Raw genomic sequence first — 17,480 nt, forward strand, 5'->3', positions numbered from 1 at the left:
CTGTCAAACTCTCCAGCTGACTTCCAAAGCAGATCTTTGTCCAGAAAGAGGTTTCAGAGATTTCCACCTGCAGCTCCTAGTGTCTTCCGCATGGAGACCTCATGAACATTCCCAAAGCAACCCCTATGGGCTTATTTGGTTTGTCTGTGGCTTCAGACCTCTGAGGCTCCCACGGTTTACCAGAAACCCACCCCTCTGTACACAACCTCAGGTCAGATTCCTTTCCCTTGCTGGGTCATTAACTTCTCAAGGATAGGAACCATTTCCCATTCATCTGTGTGTGTCTGGTATTTAATAAAGATGGTTCTCAATTCCTAAGAAACATTTTTGGATAAATGTATCCCTGTTTTTAAATAAATGAATCCCTAGCCACTCAAGAACTGGTATCCTGGTGCAGTGAGCTTACTAATCTTTTTTTTTTTTTTTTTTTTTTTTTTTTTAGTTTTAGTGGGACACAATATCTTTATTTATTTTTATGTGGTGCTGAGGATTGAACCCAGGACCTCACACATGCACCGCGGGTGCCCTACCACTGAGCCACAGCCACAGCCCGAGTTTACTAATCTTTTATAGGGTTAGAAGAAGGGGGCAAATTCTCCTGAACCCCAGCTCTCTGCCAATTTTGCAAGAGGGCTTTACCTCTTTCCAGCCCACCTCTTTTGCCTTAGCCACATTCTGGGTCTCAGGGGACAAACCCAACTTAGAACTCTCCAGGGCTTGAGAGGTGGGAGCCCCACTTTAGGCACCTTGATTTTGAGCCCCATTGGTGACCTCAGCAGTGGAGATGAGAATGACTGAAAAAGCAATTCCTTAGGTCATTGACCACGCCATTGAGACTGAGAAGATGATTGAAAAGTACAGTGGGCTAGCCTCAGACCTACTCACTTGGATCGAGCAGACCATTAACGTCCTGAACAGCCGCAAGTTTGCCAACTCGCTGACCGGCGTCCAGCAACAGCTGCAGGCCTTCAGCACCTACCGCACAGTGGAGAAGCCACCCAAGTAAGGGCACTTGGGAGGGTGTGGTCGTCGAGGGCTACCCGACTGTTCAAAGGTAGAGCCTGGCTCTGGGTGTTATGAAGTGTATCCTTGGGCCACAGCCTCAAGATTCAAGAGCTGCATGCACATCTGTCACCAGCATCATGCCCCTCTTGGCCACCCTACTCCCAAGTCATCAGTTTATAGGAAACAGGCATTGATGAGAAACCCTGACTCATAACCAAGGAAGGTACTTTGTAGAACCCCTGCCCCCCACCCAGTGAGGCACAGGAGAGGAACTTGAGGCTTCTGAGTCTCCTTGGAGCACTAGTTTTGGAGAGCTCTGCTTTTGTCTGTGTCCTGAGCTGCGGGTTTGTTTTCTGGAGATGACCTCTGTATTCTCAGCCTCTGAGCTCTCCGTGTGGGGCCTTGTGATCATCAAGTATATCCATCTATGCCTCTCCCATCTGTCACTGCTCCTCTGCAAAGCACTAAGCCTGCTGCTCAGAATCTCAGCACCACCCCACCACATGTATACACACACACACAACCATGCAGGCACATATGTGGGCACACACAAAACTGCATGTGCATGCACATGTGCACAAACAACCACACACATGCATAGGTCTGTGCACACAATCATGGATGCACACAAACAACCATGCACACACAGGAACATATTCCCAACTGTGCACAAACAGTACATCCACACATGCACATGAACACACATACACCACACACACATGCATGTGTGTACAATGCAGTTATGCAGGCATATATATATACTCACAACCATGTGCACACATACATGCATGTGTCCACAAACATGCACACAAACATGTATGTGCATGTGTGGTCTCCCTTCGTATCTCCCACACTCTCCATTCAAGACTCTCAAACAGGGTGTTACCCTTGGTTGTATAGACAGTGCTTCAAGGACTTAGCCCTCTTAAGTGCCTCTGAGCACTGAGATCCATCAGGCTGAGCTTGTGGTGGACATCTGGCTTATAGCCAATCCCAGCTGCCATGTGAAGGGTGTTTACATAAGTAGCCCCCTGAGTTTCATGAAGACATGTAAAAGTCCCCAGTTACGTGGAGCTTAGAGCCCATGTGGCAGACATCAGTCCTGCTACCAGTTCTTCGTCTCCTGTACCCACAATCCTCCCAGAGCCTATCCTTTCCTGACCCCTTGAAAACATCTGGCTTATAGGACTTGTTGGAAGATCCAGCTTATTAGCACTTGGGGGGAAAGTTGCATTCAGTACAATATGTTCTTATGTGGATAATGCTGCTCCTAAGGTTTTATTGACTCAATTTAAAAAAAAAAAAACTGTCTAAAGAGCTAGTCAGAAGCCTTCATCCTTTGCAGAACAGGGAAGAGTGTCTTTATGTCGATTGCTAAAACCTGATATCTACCAGAATATTTCAGTTAACTGTTCCCTGTGGAAGCAAATGATAAGTGCTGTGTTAGCCACTGTGTTTTCTCTCATATGCGTTATGAAAACCCAAACCCCTAAGATCTCCCTTGGTGAGAATGATAGATGTTGTAACAGGTAAGCAGACCTATGGCTTCCCTTTACTTTTCCTTTGTTTTTAAATCAATATGCTTTGCTGTCCAAGATCCAAAAACCTCTGTTGATGTCAGCAAGCAATTTGGCCATGAGGATCATGACACCAATCTCCTACCTCTGATTTCTTGACAGGTTTCAGGAGAAGGGGAACCTGGAAGTCCTACTTTTTACCATCCAGTCTCGGATGAGAGCTAATAATCAGAAAGTGTATACGCCCCACGACGGGAAACTAGTGTCTGACATCAACCGGGTACCGTGGTGTTTTCCATTATGCATTCTCAGTGGTGGGCTGAGCTCCTGATGCAGGCATGGGGAATGGCCCCTGGACGAGGTTAAACCAAGCCAGTTTGTTTAGTGGTATTAGCTGCTTGCTGGCTATTTGGAGGCGTTGTTCTGAGAGATCAGACTCTACCCACCATCTTTTTTTGTTCAACTCCTTATTCAGATACTCAGAACTATTCTATGGAGCCAGGTGCATAGCCTGTCCTTAATAGAACCTTTAATTTATCTTTGAATATGAAATATTAATTACTTATAACAAAAGAGAAATGTCTTAAGATGTTTCCAAGGGTTGGAGGTAATCCTTTAGTCAACAGGTATTTACGGAGCTTCCAGAGAGTCGAAAAACACAATATTGGGTCTAGAGTCTGAGGCAGATTTAGGGGAAGAGGGAAGCGAGAGGTCACGACCAGTGAGTGCTCCTCCACTCTTTGTGTGGCCCAGACATGAAGCCCGAGCTTTAAACTGCCACCACGTCGCCCAAGAGCATTGAGATTTACCTAGAATCCCGAAATCACTGTCTGTCTGGTGAAAGAGACGGGAGCCCAAACCCACCCATTTCTTCTGTGCCCCAAGAATTCTCCTTCTGCCCCACACAGGCCTGGGAAAGTCTGGAGGAAGCTGAGTACCAGAGGGAGCTGGCCCTGAGGAGCGAGCTCATTCGGCAGGAGAAGCTGGAGCAGCTGGCCCGGCGCTTTGACAGAAAGGCTGCCATGAGAGAGACGTGGCTCAGCGAAAACCAGCGCCTTGTGACCCAGGTAATGGGGAGGCACTTGGGGATGGCAGGAGAGGAGAGTGCTTCAGAGGCCCTAGCTCTCAACTGACTTGGAGCCTGATTGGCCTCTCAACAGCAGCTGGATAAGCTTCTCCTCACCCTTGTAGCCCAGCTCCTTGAGATTGGCTGGATTAAGAATGGTTTCTGAGGAAGAACTCTCTGGAATTTATCGTCTGTCTTTTTTTTCTGTGCTGGAGATCCAACCCAGGCCTCACCCACGCTAGGCAAGCACTCTATCACAGAGCCCTATACCCCCAGCCTGTATTAAATTTCCTTTTTAGGAAAGAGCCTCATAGTCCAGAAGTGGCCCCTAAAGTTGTCTTACGTGGGCTGTAGCATCAGCAAAAGTGGGGGTCAGAGTTGACACTAAATGATGGTTCTCTGGGAAAGGTCAACTCAGATGCACCTTTTGGAATCTAAGCCTCTAGGCTTGGGACATATTTTACCAGCTAAGAATGGACCCCAGGGCTGATTCTCCATCAGAGCATCTGTTCCCTCCTACTTAGAGCTTAGAATGAAATTAAATTCTGTCCAGAAAGGGGGTAGCGAGTATATTGAGAGCAATGAAGAGTGTATGTGCGCCCCAGATAGCACAAGGGTAAACCATCTGTTCGCAGCTTTGTGGCTTCTGAGAGCAAGCAGTCCCTCCTACCCAGAATCAGACAGGTCCTCTCTTGGCAGGGTGGGGGAGTGCCAGCAGGCCACCAGAGCTCTGCTAGTAATACGCCTGTCACATCACCCACGAGTGTGACACAGAGAATAAAATAAGGGACTGCTTTTAAAGGTTCTTGCAAGACATTTCGTTTTTGGAACTTGGCTCTGATAAGATAGACTGCCAAAAGACAGCAGACTGTCTCCTCGCTGGGAGTGCGCTTTCCCACCCAGCCGTTGTGCTGAAGGGACCTGCTCGCTGTCTACATTTGGGAATGAACTCGGGGGAATCTGATTGAACTGCCTATTGTTGTCCCTGGGGTACAGGATAACTTTGGGTACGACCTGGCAGCTGTAGAGGCTGCCAAGAAGAAGCACGAGGCCATCGAGACTGACACAGCTGCCTACGAAGAGCGGGTGAAGGCCCTGGAGGACCTGGCCCAGGAGCTGGAGAAGGAGAATTACCACGACCAGAAGCGCATCATGGCCCGCAAGGACAACATCCTGCGCCTGTGGAGCTACCTGCAGGAGCTGCTGCGGTCCCGGCGCCAGAGGCTCGAGACCACCCTGGCGCTGCAGAAGCTCTTTCAGGACATGCTGCACAGCATCAACTGGATGGACGAGATCAAGGTGGGCCCCAGGGACCACCTACCCCTTCCCCTACCCACCCCAAGTGGGTTCACCATGGGCCTTCGTGGCCCTGCAGTTAGCATATGCTCCCTTAGATACCGTTTAGCCAATCATATCCCTGAAGCAAAATGGAGAAACTGAGGCAGTAGAGTGTCAACATCATCTGCCTGTCTGCTGCTTGGCTCATTCTGCTCCATCCAGGCAGATGTCACCATCCCATGTACACAGTATCCCCAGTGACCAAGAAATCTTGGGTTTGTGGTCACTAGGGGCCAGCCTGCCGGATCAAGAAGAGACAGGCATTAATCAGGAGCCTGGAGAATCAGGCTGACACTGGTTGGAATCCACTCACAATATAGGAACAACCAGAGTCTGAACTCTCCCCTGTACTCCAGTGGGTCTTGACCAAGGAAGTCACATCAGACTGACTGCAGAGCTTTCTAAAAATGCACATGCCCAAGCCTCGAGACTGATGTAGTAGACGAATACGGGGCTTGGGCTTTCCGTAGGACTGTCCATGGGTGATTCCAATGGGCACCCTCTGCATGAACTCCTGCTAGTTTCTTCTGTCCTGAGCAGCAGCTCCGATACATGGACATGCCCTTGGGAGGGGTCCCATCTCTTCACTTCTTTTTGTCTGCTCTATCATGTCCTCCACCAGGCTCACCTATTGTCTGCTGAGTTTGGGAAGCACTTGTTGGAGGTTGAGGACTTGCTACAGAAGCACAAGTTGATGGAGGCTGACATCGCCATCCAAGGGGACAAAGTCAAGGCCATCATCGCAGCCACCCTGCAGTTCACTGAGGGGAAAGGTGAGCCCAAAGGTGTCTCCTATGGCCAGAGCCCCATCCTCTGGCCTGACACCCACTTTGGATATATCTTTAGAATTCTGCTTCTTTCATCAAGTGATAGTGCATGAAACTTGAGGATAGCCAAGCTCTCCAGATAGCAGGCAGCTGCCTTGGAATCTATACTCAGGAAACATTCAGAGCACTAATAAGACATCGTCCATCTTCCATTCTCTTTGCTAGTTCATTATGGCTGAGACCATTTAAATTTTTAGTTTCTGGTCTTAAACAGAAGATCTCACTGCCTCCTTAAAATTTCATTCTAAACTTTTTAATATCATGGACTGGGGATATAGCTCAGTGATGGAGTACATGCCCACCACACACAAGGCATGATTGCACACAAGCAGTTTGAATGCAATCCCCAATATTGCAAATAAATAAATAAATAATGTTGTATCATGCATTTCTATTGAGAACTGATTTAACTTTTAATCTCTCTTATTCCTAAAGTTTAGTGGGAACCAATGATAAAGAATTTGGCCTGACCTCTGAGTAACTGAGAACTCTGGCATCCAATCCCAAAGCCCCAACAAGATAGTAGCTTCGAGAGTGTATGGTTCTTAATCTGGTAACCGAGCTGAAAGTTGCCTATAAATAAAGCCCTTCCCTATAGTCATCCTCCCTCTTCCTATTCCAGGGTACCAACCTTGTGACCCCCAGATCATCCAGGACCGTGTCAGCCACCTGGAGCAGTGTTTTGGGGAGCTGAGTGACATGGCAGCTGGGCGGAAGGCACAGCTAGAGCAGTCCAAGAGGCTCTGGAAGTTCTTTTGGGAGATGGATGAGGCCGAGAGCTGGATCAAGGAGAAAGAGCAAATCTACTCCTCCTTGGACTACGGCAAGGATCTGACCAGTGTGCTCATCTTGCAGCGCAAACACAAAGCCTTCGAGGATGAGCTGCGCGGGCTGGATGCCCACCTGGGGCAGATTTTTCAGGAGGCCGAAGGCATTATTGCACGCAAGCAGTACGGGTACCCGAGGATAGAGGCCCGCGTCAAGGAGGTATCGGGCCAGTGGGACCAGCTGAAGGAGCTGGCTGCCTTTCGTAAAAAGAATCTCCAGGATGCGGAGAACTTCTTCCAGTTCCAGGGAGACGCAGACGATCTGAAGGCCTGGCTGCAAGATGCCCACCGGCTGCTCTCTGGTGAAGATGTGGGGCAGGATGAAGGGGCCACGCGGGCCCTGGGGAAGAAGCACAAGGACTTCCTAGAGGAGCTGGAAGAGAGCCGAGGGGTGATGGAGCACCTGGAACAGCAGGCCCAGGATTTTCCCCAAGAATTTCGGGATTCCCCCGATGTGACCAACAGGCTACAGGCCCTCCGGCAGCTCTACCAGCAGGTGGTGGCCCAGGCGGACTTGCGTGGGCAGAGGCTACAGGATGCCCTGGACCTGTATACAGTGTTTGGGGAGACGGATGCCTGTGAGCTGTGGATGGGCGAGAAGGAAAAGTGGCTGAAGGAGATGGAAATCCCAGACACCCTGGAGGATCTGGAGGTCGTGCAGCACAGGTCAGAGGGGCTCAGCCTCTGCTCACCTCCCCAGCCAAGGCCTGGGTGCCACCTTCCACCTCTAGGTCAGCAGGGGTCTCTGAGAGTCAAAGGATATCCTTGGTGCAAATTTCAGGTGGTAGGAGCCCTGAGTTCTGTTCTGGCTTTGTGGCTTTGGGCGCTTCACCCATTGGGCTCCTCACAGGGATTTGCTAGTCCAGTTGCTGAGTTCCTTCTCAGCTCTAGCAACCTTTGCTCAAGGAATTGAATGTGGAAAGTAGGAGCTGGTGAGGATAAAGGGGCTGTGAAGCTAGGACTGTGCCAGTTCTAGTGTCCTGTGACAGTCCCTAAGCCACAGAACTCCAAGCAGCTGCAGAGACCAGTTTGTAAACTAGCAGTCTGCAAGGCCACCCTCACTTCTGGTGTTCTGATTCCAGCAGCCTTCTGGAAGGGGAGGCATGTTCAGTGTGTGCATGGAGGAGAGGCAGCATCTCAGCAGCCTAAGCTCAGAATCCAGGGATAGAGGAGGATAGAGGCTGCTCCCCAGAGCCATGCTCAGGTGGCCCCGCACTGATGCCTGAAGGTCCTGGGCTCTTACCCAAGAAGGCTGACCTTCATAATTCCAAAGCCCACTCCCCTTGGCAGCTCTCCCTTGTCTACTCAGGAATGGAGCATATCCTTGCACTACAGAGGGCATCCTTTGGGTCAGGGTATCAGGGAGTGGAACCAGGTCCAAGAGCAGTAATCAAGACGTTGGAAGTGTGGCAGGTGGTCAATGGGTGATTGACTCCTCTGCCCGTAAACACTCCGTAACCTCTTTAGAGACCTCCCTTCCCTTCAAACTTCTCCATGGAGCCACCAGCCCTCTCCCAACCTGATCCAGGAAATGCTAAACCACAGAATTGAACCCATGAACCAGAAAAAAAGGGTGTGCCAGAATATCTGTCCCCATTTCCTCCTCACCTGAACAAATGGTTTTAGGAAGCAGAAGGAGAAAGCACCTCACTGCTCCTCATTTTCTCTATCAGGTTTGACATCTTGGACCAGGAGATGAAGACTTTGAAGGGTCAGATCGAAAGCGTGAACCTTGCTGCCAACAGCTTGGTGGAGAGTGGCCACCCACGCAGCGGGGAAGTGCGGCAGTACCAGGACCACCTGAACACCAGGTCAGGTGTGGTGGGACTTGGGCTGGGGGTACCTGAAGTATCCCTTGTGGCTATGCAGTGCCACATTAGTACCTTCAGTGCCCCTGTCTTTCTCAGCCACAGTCTTATACCTAGACCTGGGGCTGTGCAGCTAGGAGGAAAATCTGTGGTGAGCAGCAGGGTGAGCAACCAGGAGGAGAGCCGCGGTCACTGAGCTTTGATGGCTGCACATGGATAGAAGGGGTTATAGACACTTGCGCTGGAAGGGACTTCTGAGTCCATTTAGATCAGCTGTATGGTACTCATGCCATATTTCCCTGGACATGCTTGGGCAGGGAAAATTGCTTTCTGAGAGCTCTTAAGTACTGTCCATAAAAGAATGCTCCCGCCTGTGCCAAAATGCAGCATCGATAATAAGGTTGGCTTGAATGAAGAAGAGAATTAGCAGGGAGCCTCGAGCAAGCTTCATGGTTGGAACAAAAAACAGGCCCCAAGGAGCCTTTAGAGAGGGGGTGCTTTCAGTGCAGGATGTAATTGCTCATTAGTTCTCGAAGGATCTCTAAGGACAGAGCAAATGCCTGCAGTCTCTGTTTTTACCCTAGGCTCTGCACACACACTGCCATGTGTTCTACACTTAGGCTTGAGCCTCACTCTGCCTGGGGTAATCTGGAAGATGGGCTTAGGGAAGACCTTGTTGTAAAGAAATGGACCTGCGCAGTGGAGACTCCACTGAGGGCCTAAGGGAAAGCAGGCAGGAGTGAGATAGATACTTTGGGGCTACTAGAATGGGGTTGATTGTCTCAGCCCTCAAGGATGGAGACTGTAGTTCAGAAGATCCCTTTATAAGTCTGGTGTTTATGCAGAGCAGGGAGACACCTCTTCACTCTTCTTTAAGCTTGTTAGGTTGTGTGTGAGAGAAAGGCAGTGGGAGTGATTGAAAGATTGAAAGACTGAGAGATTATTGTAGTTGCTGCTTAACTGAGGAAATTAGAGCCGTCTAAATCAGAGGAACTTCCAGATAGGAAGAACTTGTCAGCTGCACAGTGAACTGAAGCCAGAGACTCTTGATCTTTACAGACCCCTGATGCATGCCTCATCCCAAGTGAAAAATATTAAAGTGCCTGCCATTCTTAGATGAGGGAAAATCTGAGGCTTTAATAACGGTAAGATGGTTCTGCATTGAGTCTGAGAGTTGAAAAGGCTCAAGAAGTCATCTGGTCTACCAGGCATGGGAAGCCCACCCTCTCACAATGCAACTCACCCTCTTTTGGGCAACTTCTTTTGGTTAGAATGCCTGATTCCATGTTGAGTGGAAATTGCCTCCTGGAACTTGTACGTGTGGCTTTTGTTCACTCTGATACTTAGAGATGTTAAAATTTATTCTGATTCATCTTCCATGTGTAGCTCTTCAAATAGTTTTCAAAACAACTATTCTACTCCTCCACCCCAGTCCTACTTCCCTGCATCTGCTCTTCTCTGCCACTGCGCTTGTCCTCTGGTCCCTATCCTGTCTGTCCTTTAGGCCAGTGCAAGTTCATCTCCTTCCCATTTTCCCAGATGAAAAATGATCTTTCCCTCCTTTGCACTGGTTTCAAGCTTCACATCCTGCGTTGAATTATAATTACAGTCACACATCACTTAACACAGGAATACACTCTGAGAAATGAGTCATTAGGCAATTTCATCATCATGTGACCATTGTAGATAGAGTGTACTTATGTAAACTTAAATGGTCTAGCCCACAACACACCTGTGCTCTAAGGGTGTGTGTGTATGTGTGTGTGTTACAGTCTGTTGTTCCTAGAGCCACAATGCACAAAACAACATGAGATTAAATCAAGCACAAGAAAAAATTATGCAATCGAGACACGGTAAACATGAAATATTTGAGGCTGCTGGCTGACACAGCACACTGTTTCATAATAAACTTTTACAAGCAGAAGGAGCACACTCTAAAATAACATTCAGGAGTAGGTATAGTTAATATGTAGACCAGTAACATAGAACCAAGGAAGTAGCTCAATGGTACAGCCCTGGCCTAGCACGTGCAAGGCCCTGGGTTCAATACCTGGCACCACAAAAAAATACCACTGAGTAACAGTCATTTATTATTGTTATCAAGTATTATGTACTGTATGTAATTGTGTGTGCTAGACTTTATACAACCGGCAATGCAGTAGGCCTTACACCAGCATCACCACAACCAGGTAGGTAACATGCTGCACTGTGACTTTTCTACAACTGCAACATATTTCTTAAGTGGTAGGCATCACAAATGAAATATCGTTATATGTGCAGGACTGTATGTATGTGTGAGCTGAAGGACTTGCCTACTTTTCCTATAGGCAAACAAAGGGCTTTATCTCTACCTATGCCCACCATGTTTTGCATAACAACCACATTCTGGTCTTAGGTTCACTCTGTTTGGAATATTCTTTTCCCAGATATCCACTTGGCCTGCTTTCCTACATTCTTGAGGCCTCGGCTCCATGTCAGCTTACTGGAAGAGCCCTCCCTGACCACCCCATGAAAGAAGCACACTGTCCTCACCAGTCCTCTCTGCCTCTGTACCATAATCTGGCTTTATTTTTTTTTCTTTGCATGTTATCACTCTTGGTGATTACAGATGCATGTATTCATCCCTGCCCACTTGAGTGAAAACAAGATTTTCTGTTCTTTGCCATATTCCCAGTGCCCAGGTCAGTGTACTACACACAGCATGTGAAAGTTGTGTGACAGATGCTTAGTGAATGAGTGAACAGGGACAAAGCTGAAATATTTCTGCCTACTTGGCACATATGAGTCATTCAAATGCTCATCGAATGTGTGATCATCTTCACTCTGCATTCTAGTTAACCAAGATTTTTCTAAAAAATCTTGGGCCCAGGACCAACACTGGGTTCCCAGTGTTGCCTGATGCCAGTAAATAGAGTGGATATACCAACTTCCTCCTTGGAGATGGTGCTATGTAAGAGGAAAGTGTGGATTGGGAGGAAGACTAGACCCAACCCCAGCTTCTCTCCTTATGGGGGCTTCACTTGGTGGCTGCATGGAGGCCACACAGGAAAGGCCTGGACAATCACGTTGGGACCTCTTGCCCAGGGGCACAGCCAGACCCTCTTGCAGGGGCATTTCACTGTCAATTCAGAATGATTTTACACCAACTTGGAGAAAGCCTTCAGCTTCTTTCCCCTGGCTTCCCACCCTCAGAGGAGCGTCTGTGTGCCAGGCACAGAATCCCCTTAGAGCACAGGGACCTCATCATCTAGGAGGAGAGCTGAGAAGTCCTCAGGTCTTGCTTTTCTCTCTCATGGTCTTCCCAATCCCTTCCCATGGGAAAGCCTTCTTTCTGCAGACCTGTCTTTCAGAGCAGACTATCCACTGTTGTCTACTTTGGGAATGACACAGTGCCTTCCACCTGGCCTGTCTACCTAGGCCCTCCACTTCCAACACCTGGGTGCTGGGATACAAAGATGAAAGAGAGTCTCAGGATCCTCCTCCTCCTCCTCTTCTTCTTCAAATATTTTTAGTTGTAGATGGACACAATACTTTTATATTTATTTTTATTTTTATGTGGTGCTGAGGATCGAACCCAGTGCCTCACATATGCTAGGTGAGCGCTCCACCTCTGAGCCCCAGCCCCAGCCCCTCAGGGTCCTCTTCTTAAATAGCTCACCTCAGTGGAGGCACAGCTCAGGTGGCGTCTGTGAAATCTGTCCTCATCTCCTCATCACTCCTTACAGCTCCCTTCATCCTCTCTGCCTTACTTGTGCCATGTACACGGTCCTTTATACAATAGATATTTTGTGAGCTTGGCTTATTTTTTTCTCTAAGTCATATACTCCATAGTTCAAGATCTGGTTTTGTCAGTATTCTTCCAAAGTCTAATCTAATGCTTCATTCCCTTGTGGGTAATAGAAGAGAGATGGGTTCAATTGGTGCATGAGCAGTGCACATCCTCTCATGTACTTATATATTATAATGGTGCAGAATGAGAAAGCCTGGGCCAGGGAGGTACCTCTAGTAATCTGGCCTAGCTGATAGGCAACTCTTTTTTTTTGTACTGGGGATTGAACCCAGGGGTGTTTAACCACTGAGCCACATCTCCAGCCCTTTTTATATTTTATTTAGTGACAGGGTCTCACTGAGTTGCTTAGGGCCTCACTAAATTGCTAAGGCTGACTTTGAACTCATGATCTTCCAGCAGAAAGCCTCCTGAGCTTCTGGGATGATGGGTGTGTGCCACCGTGCCTGGCTTGATGGGTAACTCTTTAAAAGAGGCTTATGTGCTGTGGAGCAACCCAGGTCCTTGGTATATTTCCCTGTTTCATAGCAACACTGCACTTGATGGTTAAGATAATGTTACCTATTTTAATTAAGATCCCAGCCAAAGTCTTCCTCCCTCTCCTCTTTCTCTTCTTCCTCTTCCTCCTGCTCTTTTTCACCAGGCCTCTTTTCTTTTAGGCTCTAGGGAATTTTTAACATGTCTGGGCAGGGCAGGGTTTCTCTGGCACTCTTATGTCCTAAAGTATCCTTGAAGTTAATCAAGTGAGCTTTCTAATTATTTTCAACATTTCTAAAACTCTGGGGAAGTTGTATACAGATGCTTCGTGACTTATGATGGAGTTACAGCCTGAAAAGTCTGTTGTAAACTGAAAATATTTTAAGTAGACAATGCATTTTGGCCAGGCACAGTGGCACTACTCCCAGCTACTTGGGAACCTAAAGTAAGAGGATTCCTTGAGACCATCCTGGGCAACATAATGAGACCCTGCCTCAAAAAAGAAAAAAAAATGCATTTTCTCTGCCTAACCTACCAAACATCCTAGTTTAGAACACAGAACACCAGAAAGCATCCATTATTTACCCTCATGGTCTCATGGTTGACTGGAACAGCAGCCCACTGCCCCTGCCCAGTATCTCCAGGGAATATTGTAATTTTTATCAATAGCCCAGGAAAAGATCAAAATTCAAAGTATGGTTTCTACTGAATGCCTGTTGCTTCTGCACCACTGAGAAGCTGAACTTTGTGTATGCCCAAAGTCCAGCTACACGTGCGACCTCGACTTGCAAGTTCCCTTACCTGTGGTTGGGAATCACATCACTGCTTGCCCCTTGCTGATCAGAGATCTGATTGTTGGTTAGATATCTCTTGAGTAAAATTAGACAAATGAATTTTGCTCATCCAGTTTGTTAGGTAGATACTTTTTGTTTTTCAGCATACAAGGTCTATGGTGGGGACTGGGTGGAAATCTGGGAAGGGATACTCTCTAGGAAGAGTTAAGGAACAAGGTATCTCTTTCCTCTGGGGTCTCATCCCACTCTGGCAGGTGGCAGGAATTCCAGAACATGGTGTCAGAGCGGCGGGAGGCGGTGGACTCAGCCCTCAGGGTGCACAACTACTGCGTGGACTGTGAGGAGACCGGCAAGTGGATATCAGACAAGACGAGTGTTGTGGAATCTACAAAGGACCTGGGGCGGGACCTGGCAGGTGTCATTGCCATCCAGAGAAAGCTGACAGGACTGGAGCGTGATGTGGCCGCAATCCAGGCCCGCGTGGGTGCCCTAGAGCGTGAGTCTCAGCGGCTGATGGAGTCACACCCCGAACTGAAGGAGGACATTGGGTCGCGGCAGGCATATGTTGAGGAGCTGTGGAAGGGCCTGCAGGAAGCCCTGAAGGGCCAGGAGGCCTCGCTGGGTGAAGCCAGTCAGCTGCAGACCTTCCTGCAGGATCTAGATGACTTCCAGACCTGGCTGTCCTTGGCCCAGAAGGCTGTGGCTTCTGAGGACATGCCTGAGTCATTCCCAGAGGCTGAGCAGCTCCTGCAGCAGCATAAATCCATCAAGGATGAGATTGACGGGCACGAAGAAAGCTTCAAGAAGGTGAAGGCTTCCGGAGAGAAGGTGATCCAAGGCCAGACAGACCCAGAGTACGTGCTTCTAGGCCAGCGACTGGAGGGTCTGGATATGGGCTGGGACGCCCTGTGCCGGATGTGGGAGAGCCGCGGCCGTTCCCTCGAACAGTGCCTCGGCTTTCAGGAGTTCCAGAAAGATGCCAAGCAGGCCGAAGCCATCCTCAGCAGCCAGGTAGAGGGGCATGCAGGGCTGGGGCTCTCTTGGGGCAACGTCACTGGTGGTGAGACTTCAAATGAGCCGTAGAACTTTGGGGCCAAATGATGCTTTCCTTGGGCTCTTCATACTGACTAACTGGGGTGGGGATGGGGTCTCTTTCTTCTTCCTCATGTGCCTTTTCCAGCCTTGAGTCCCAGACTGTCTTGTTCTCGGGTCAGTCAGAAGTTACAGAAGTGAATCTTGCCCTGGTTGGCTCCCTTTCCGTGTGACTTTAGACACACCGTTCACTGGGTACCCTGGGTACTCTTTGCCCCAGCATAGAGTCTTCTTTTTGCCCAATTCTAAGGGATGCCATTCACACCTCAGCCTCTGCGACTGCATGTGGTGTTACTGCTTGGCAGGAGCCCTCACCACCTCCTCAGCTAGTCCTCATGCCTTGTCTGGAAACTTCCTTCACAGGAATACACTCTGACTCACACGGAGCCCCCAGACTCCCTAGAAGGTGCAGAGGCTGGGATCCGCAAGTTCGAGGATTTCTTGGTGTCTATGGACAGCAACCGGGAAAAGGTCTTGAGTCCCGTGGACTCTGGAAACAAGCTGGTAGCTGAAGGAAACCTGTACTCTGACAAGATCAAGGAGAAGGTGCAGCTGATTGAAGAAAGGTATTCTCTGCTTCGAGCTACCTAGACTACCCAGGGGTTTGGGGTGTTGGGCAAGGGCCCAGATTCAGCGTTATGGTGATGGGTTTTGGCTTCCCTTCTAGACACCAGAACAACAATGAGAATGCCCAGAAGCTCTCGGTTCTTCTGAGAGACAACCTAGAGCTACAGAACTTCCTCCAGAACTGCCAGGAGGTGAGGCCATCAGGCAGGGCTCGCTTTCCAGGAGATTGCTGTCTGGGAGCAAAGTGACCTAGAGGTGGGAGGTCACAGGAATTCTTTCTCACCTAGGAGTGGTAGGATTTCACGAATGGAGAACTGAGGGTCCTCAGCAGCCTAGGTCATCCTCTTAATCTTCAATTCCACATCCTTCCTTCCCCCCACCTCCCAACCAATCCAAAAAGTCATCCTTTGATTGGCCAGATTTAGGATAGGGATTCTCAAGGAGTAGTCTGAGAATTCTCTATATTGGAATCACCCAAGGGCCTGAACAGGACTGGCTTCAAGAGCGTGTAACCCTGTGCTTGGTAATGTCCTGCTGTTGCCATCTGAAAACTTGTGATACCTTTGAACATCTTTATTTTGCTCTGGGCCTTACAAATTGTGGAGCCAGTCTTGGCCCTTGTTAAAGCAGACTCCTGGGCCCCACCTGGGCATTGTTAAGTCAGGACCTTAAGGAACAGGGGAGAGAAGGATGCATCTGAAACAAATCTCCCAGTCGGAAAACTGCTGGCTCAGAAGGTCCTTGCTCATCTGGGACTCACTCTATAAGGAAAGACTTTAATCTGCCCTCCCAAGTCCTTCCATTGACAGGAATTCCTTTGTCATGGGGCTTTCCCTGACTTCCTCCCTACAATCCCCTTTCTTCCTAGTCCAGACAATTTTGTATTCATCTCCCTCTGCCCTTGGCACAAGACAAGCTTGGTATGGTGCCAGGACATCTTGGAAGCATTGAATGCTCATCACAGTTCTTCCTTTCTTTTTAATTATAGGATCTGTCCCTGGCCTCTCCCTCACATACCATTTTCTCTCTGTTTATTAATGATTTCTCAACCTACTGCCAAGGAGGGATTTTATCCATCCATTCAGTAAAAACTTACTGAGCTCCTATAATATACCAGACCCTGTGCTAGATCCTGGAAATAGGGAGAGAAGAATAAATAATCCCTGGTCTCACATCACATACTCTCTAGTGAGGAAAATATATCTATGGCCACATTATAGCCTAGGGATCCAGAGTTAAGAGATTAGTTCTCTTCTGTGCTCATGCTTCCTCCCCTGGATCTCTTTCTGGTCAAAAATGTACAGTCAGGGAATGTTGGCAGTTGGCAATGACAACCCGCCATCAGACCATCAGACTGTTTCTGCCCACAGCTTACTCTCTGGATCAATGACAAATTGCTGACTACCCCGGATATCTCCTACGATGAAGCTCGCAATCTTCACAACAAATGGCTGAAGCACCAGGCATTTCTAGCAGAGCTGGAGTCCCACCAAGGGTGGCTTGAGAACATTGATGCAGTAAGTAGAATGAGTGGGTGGTGGGAAACTCTCTGCTCAGATATTGTTTTGGTCAGCATTTTTGTTGCTGGGACCAAAACAATTTAAAAAAACCTAACAAGAACAATTTTAGAGGAGGAAAAGTTTATTTGGTGCTCATGGCTCCATTGCTCTGGGCCCAAGATGAGGCAGGACTTCATGGCCGAAAAGTGGGGTGGAGGAAAGCAGGTCAAGACATGGCCACCAAGAAGCAGAGAGAGGTTTCGACTCAACAAGGACAAAATATAGATCCTAAAGGCAAGCCCCAGGAACCCACCTCCACCAGCCATACCCTACCTCCTACAGGGGATTGATGCACTGATTAGATTAAAACTCTCATAACCCTATCATTTCTCCTCTAAACTTTCTTGCATTATCTCACACATGAGCTTTTGGGGGACACTAAATATCTCAACCATAACAGATATATGCATGAGAATAGGGCTTCACCCACAACAAAGACACTGTCCTGAAGCTTGCTGGACAGTATAGAATTTGGCAGTGAAAAAAACTTTTCTAAATAGTTGTTCAATCTTCAGAGATCCCGATTCAACAAGTCTTTTTTAAAAAAATTTTTTTAGTTGTAGATGGACACAATATCTTTTTTATTTTATTTTATTTTATTTTTACGTGGTGCTTAGGATCAAACCCAGTGCCTCAAACATGCCAGGCAAGCACTCTACTATTGAGCCACAACCCCAGCCCCAGCAAGTCTTATTAAGTCTGGTCATAACTGGTGCCTCTTCTGGATCCCCTGATTTGAGACAGTCCAGGGCAGTGAAGACACCCAGTTGGAGCTTTCAACATCCGTGCTAGGACAGTAGATGTTTCTGTTTGCCT

At 48.3% G+C, this 17,480-nt stretch overlaps 1 protein-coding gene across 1 annotated transcript in view; it reads left to right on the top strand.

The window, feature by feature from the left end:
• Sptb (spectrin beta, erythrocytic) overlaps positions 1–17,480 on the top strand; it is a 69,285-nt gene that overhangs the window by 20,495 nt on the left and 31,310 nt on the right. The window contains exons 8-18 of the mRNA XM_046461778.2: positions 815–1,002; positions 2,685–2,802; positions 3,431–3,589; positions 4,585–4,887; positions 5,549–5,699; positions 6,376–7,246; positions 8,254–8,391; positions 13,701–14,457; positions 14,902–15,104; positions 15,206–15,296; positions 16,476–16,622. Coding sequence (XP_046317734.1) covers positions 815–1,002; positions 2,685–2,802; positions 3,431–3,589; positions 4,585–4,887; positions 5,549–5,699; positions 6,376–7,246; positions 8,254–8,391; positions 13,701–14,457; positions 14,902–15,104; positions 15,206–15,296; positions 16,476–16,622 — 3,126 coding nt within the window. The remainder of the gene's footprint in view (positions 1–814; positions 1,003–2,684; positions 2,803–3,430; positions 3,590–4,584; positions 4,888–5,548; positions 5,700–6,375; positions 7,247–8,253; positions 8,392–13,700; positions 14,458–14,901; positions 15,105–15,205; positions 15,297–16,475; positions 16,623–17,480) is intronic.

The sequence above is a fragment of the Marmota monax genome, unplaced genomic scaffold, assembly GCF_021218885.2.
Source record: "Marmota monax isolate L192 unplaced genomic scaffold, Marmota_monax_Labrador192_F-V1.1 WCK01_AAM20220418_F8-fsc00001, whole genome shotgun sequence".
Taxonomy (NCBI): domain Eukaryota; kingdom Metazoa; phylum Chordata; class Mammalia; order Rodentia; family Sciuridae; genus Marmota; species Marmota monax.